The sequence below is a fragment of the Pholis gunnellus genome, assembly GCF_910591455.1.
Source record: "Pholis gunnellus genome assembly, chromosome: 12".
NCBI lineage: Eukaryota > Metazoa > Chordata > Actinopteri > Perciformes > Pholidae > Pholis > Pholis gunnellus.
The window spans coordinates 24,187,370-24,189,093 of record NC_136539.1 but is presented as its reverse complement, the minus strand read 5'-3'; the positions used below and the strand labels follow the sequence as shown (position 1 = coordinate 24,189,093).

General features: G+C 38.2%; 1 protein-coding gene across 1 annotated transcript; it reads left to right on the top strand.

Moving 5' to 3' along the window:
• Positions 1-273: 273 nt before the first annotated feature.
• Positions 274-1,194, top strand: LOC306704501 (olfactory receptor 11A1-like; the record flags this gene model as incomplete). Its single annotated transcript, XM_079170873.1, has 1 exon — positions 274-1,194. One exon carries the CDS (start codon positions 274-276, stop codon positions 1,192-1,194), a length of 921 nt encoding a protein of 306 aa, XP_079026999.1.
• Positions 1,195-1,724: the final 530 nt, after the last annotated feature.

Below are 1,724 nucleotides of genomic sequence, written 5' to 3'. Positions count from 1 at the left end.
GTTAGCTAGCTAGCAAGCCAAGATAACGGCCATGTTGATGACGCACACTGAGCGAGAAATTGTTTACATGTTTGCAGCCTTTCCTTTGCAGAGGGTAATGAACTCCGTTGAGGCTGAAGCAGTCTGATAAAAACAGCCCACATTTCTCTGTCTGTGTGTTTGCTGGTGCACCTCAAGGTACGGGAGACTGAATCAAATCCTGTGATGCAGCTGATATGAGACTTCTAGTCAGGCACCTGTTTCTCCATTAACATTTTCTTTTAGACATCCTGAATGGATAATGAATTAAATGTGACATATATAACTTTTGGTGGGCATGTGGAAGTGCACACATATGGATTTCTGTACTTTGTGATCATGTTTACAGCATATCTTCTAATAATCTGCAGTAATTCTACTATTGTGTGCATTATAGTGATTCACAAAAACCTCCATGAGCCGATGTACATATTTATTGCAGCTTTATTGATCAACTCTGTTCTTTACAGCACTGCTATCTACCCAAAGCTTCTGATTGACTTTTTATCTGAGAAACAGATGATATCTTACTTGGCTTGTATCTTCCAGTGGTATATATATTACGCTCTGACTGGTTCAGAGTTCTTGCTGTTGTCAGTCATGGCCTATGACAGATATGTGTCTATATGTAAACCTCTGCAATATCCAACCATCATGACAAAAACCACTGTTAAAATCCTCCTGATTTCAGCTTGGATTGTGCCTTTCTGTCAGATGTCAGTGATGATAGAGCAGAGTGCTTCTAAAAAACTCTGTAGCTTTACTTTGAAAGGCATCATTTGCAACAGCACAGTTCACAGACTTCACTGTGTGAGATCACAACTGCTGAACATATATGGCTTGATCGTGCTTGTATATATGGTTCTCCTCCCTTTGCTCTTCATAGTTTCTACATACATAAAGATATTTGTAATAACCTATCGAAGCAGCAGAGAAGTCAGGAGCAGAGCTGCACAGACCTGTTTACCTCACCTGCTGGTTCTAGTCAGCTTTTCTTGTTTGGTTACGTATGATGTTCTTTCAGCTCGACTGGACGCTAAGTTTCCCAAAACTGTACAATTTATATTGAGTTTACAAATGATTTTGTATCATCCTCTCTTTAATCCGATCATATACGGACTGAAAATGAAAGACATTTATAAACACCTGAGTGGATTGTTCTGCAAAACGGTGTAATGCAGAAGTGTCTCAACCTTTTTCCAGTCAAGGAGCCTTAACTTAATAAGACGGAGGATATACTGGAGACTCCCTCATGCATGTCCTTTGAATATAGTGATGTGAAAGAAGAACACAGGAGAAATGTATGAGCCAGATATTAGACATGTGATTGTAAGAGTTAAAGATCTATTAGATTAGAATGTACCCTGAGCCTTCCACTTAGCACTTATTGTATTCGTATTAGTTCGTTGCACTTATTGTATGTTTGTTTCTGCACTGTACGTTAGCCCTGGTTTATGCTCTTAGATGCTTTTTTAAAGGAGATGCACTTATGACTTCTGGTGACTAGTAGTTCTCTTGAATACCGATGTTGAATACACTTATTGTAAGTCACTTTGGATAAAAGCATCTGCTAAATGACTGTAATGTAATGTAATGTAATGAATGTAATCTATATTCATTTTGTTGTGTAAATCAGTCAGAACACATGAAATGAAACATTCTTGTCTCAACAATTCTAAGTGATGAAGAGATCATTTACGCTGTGG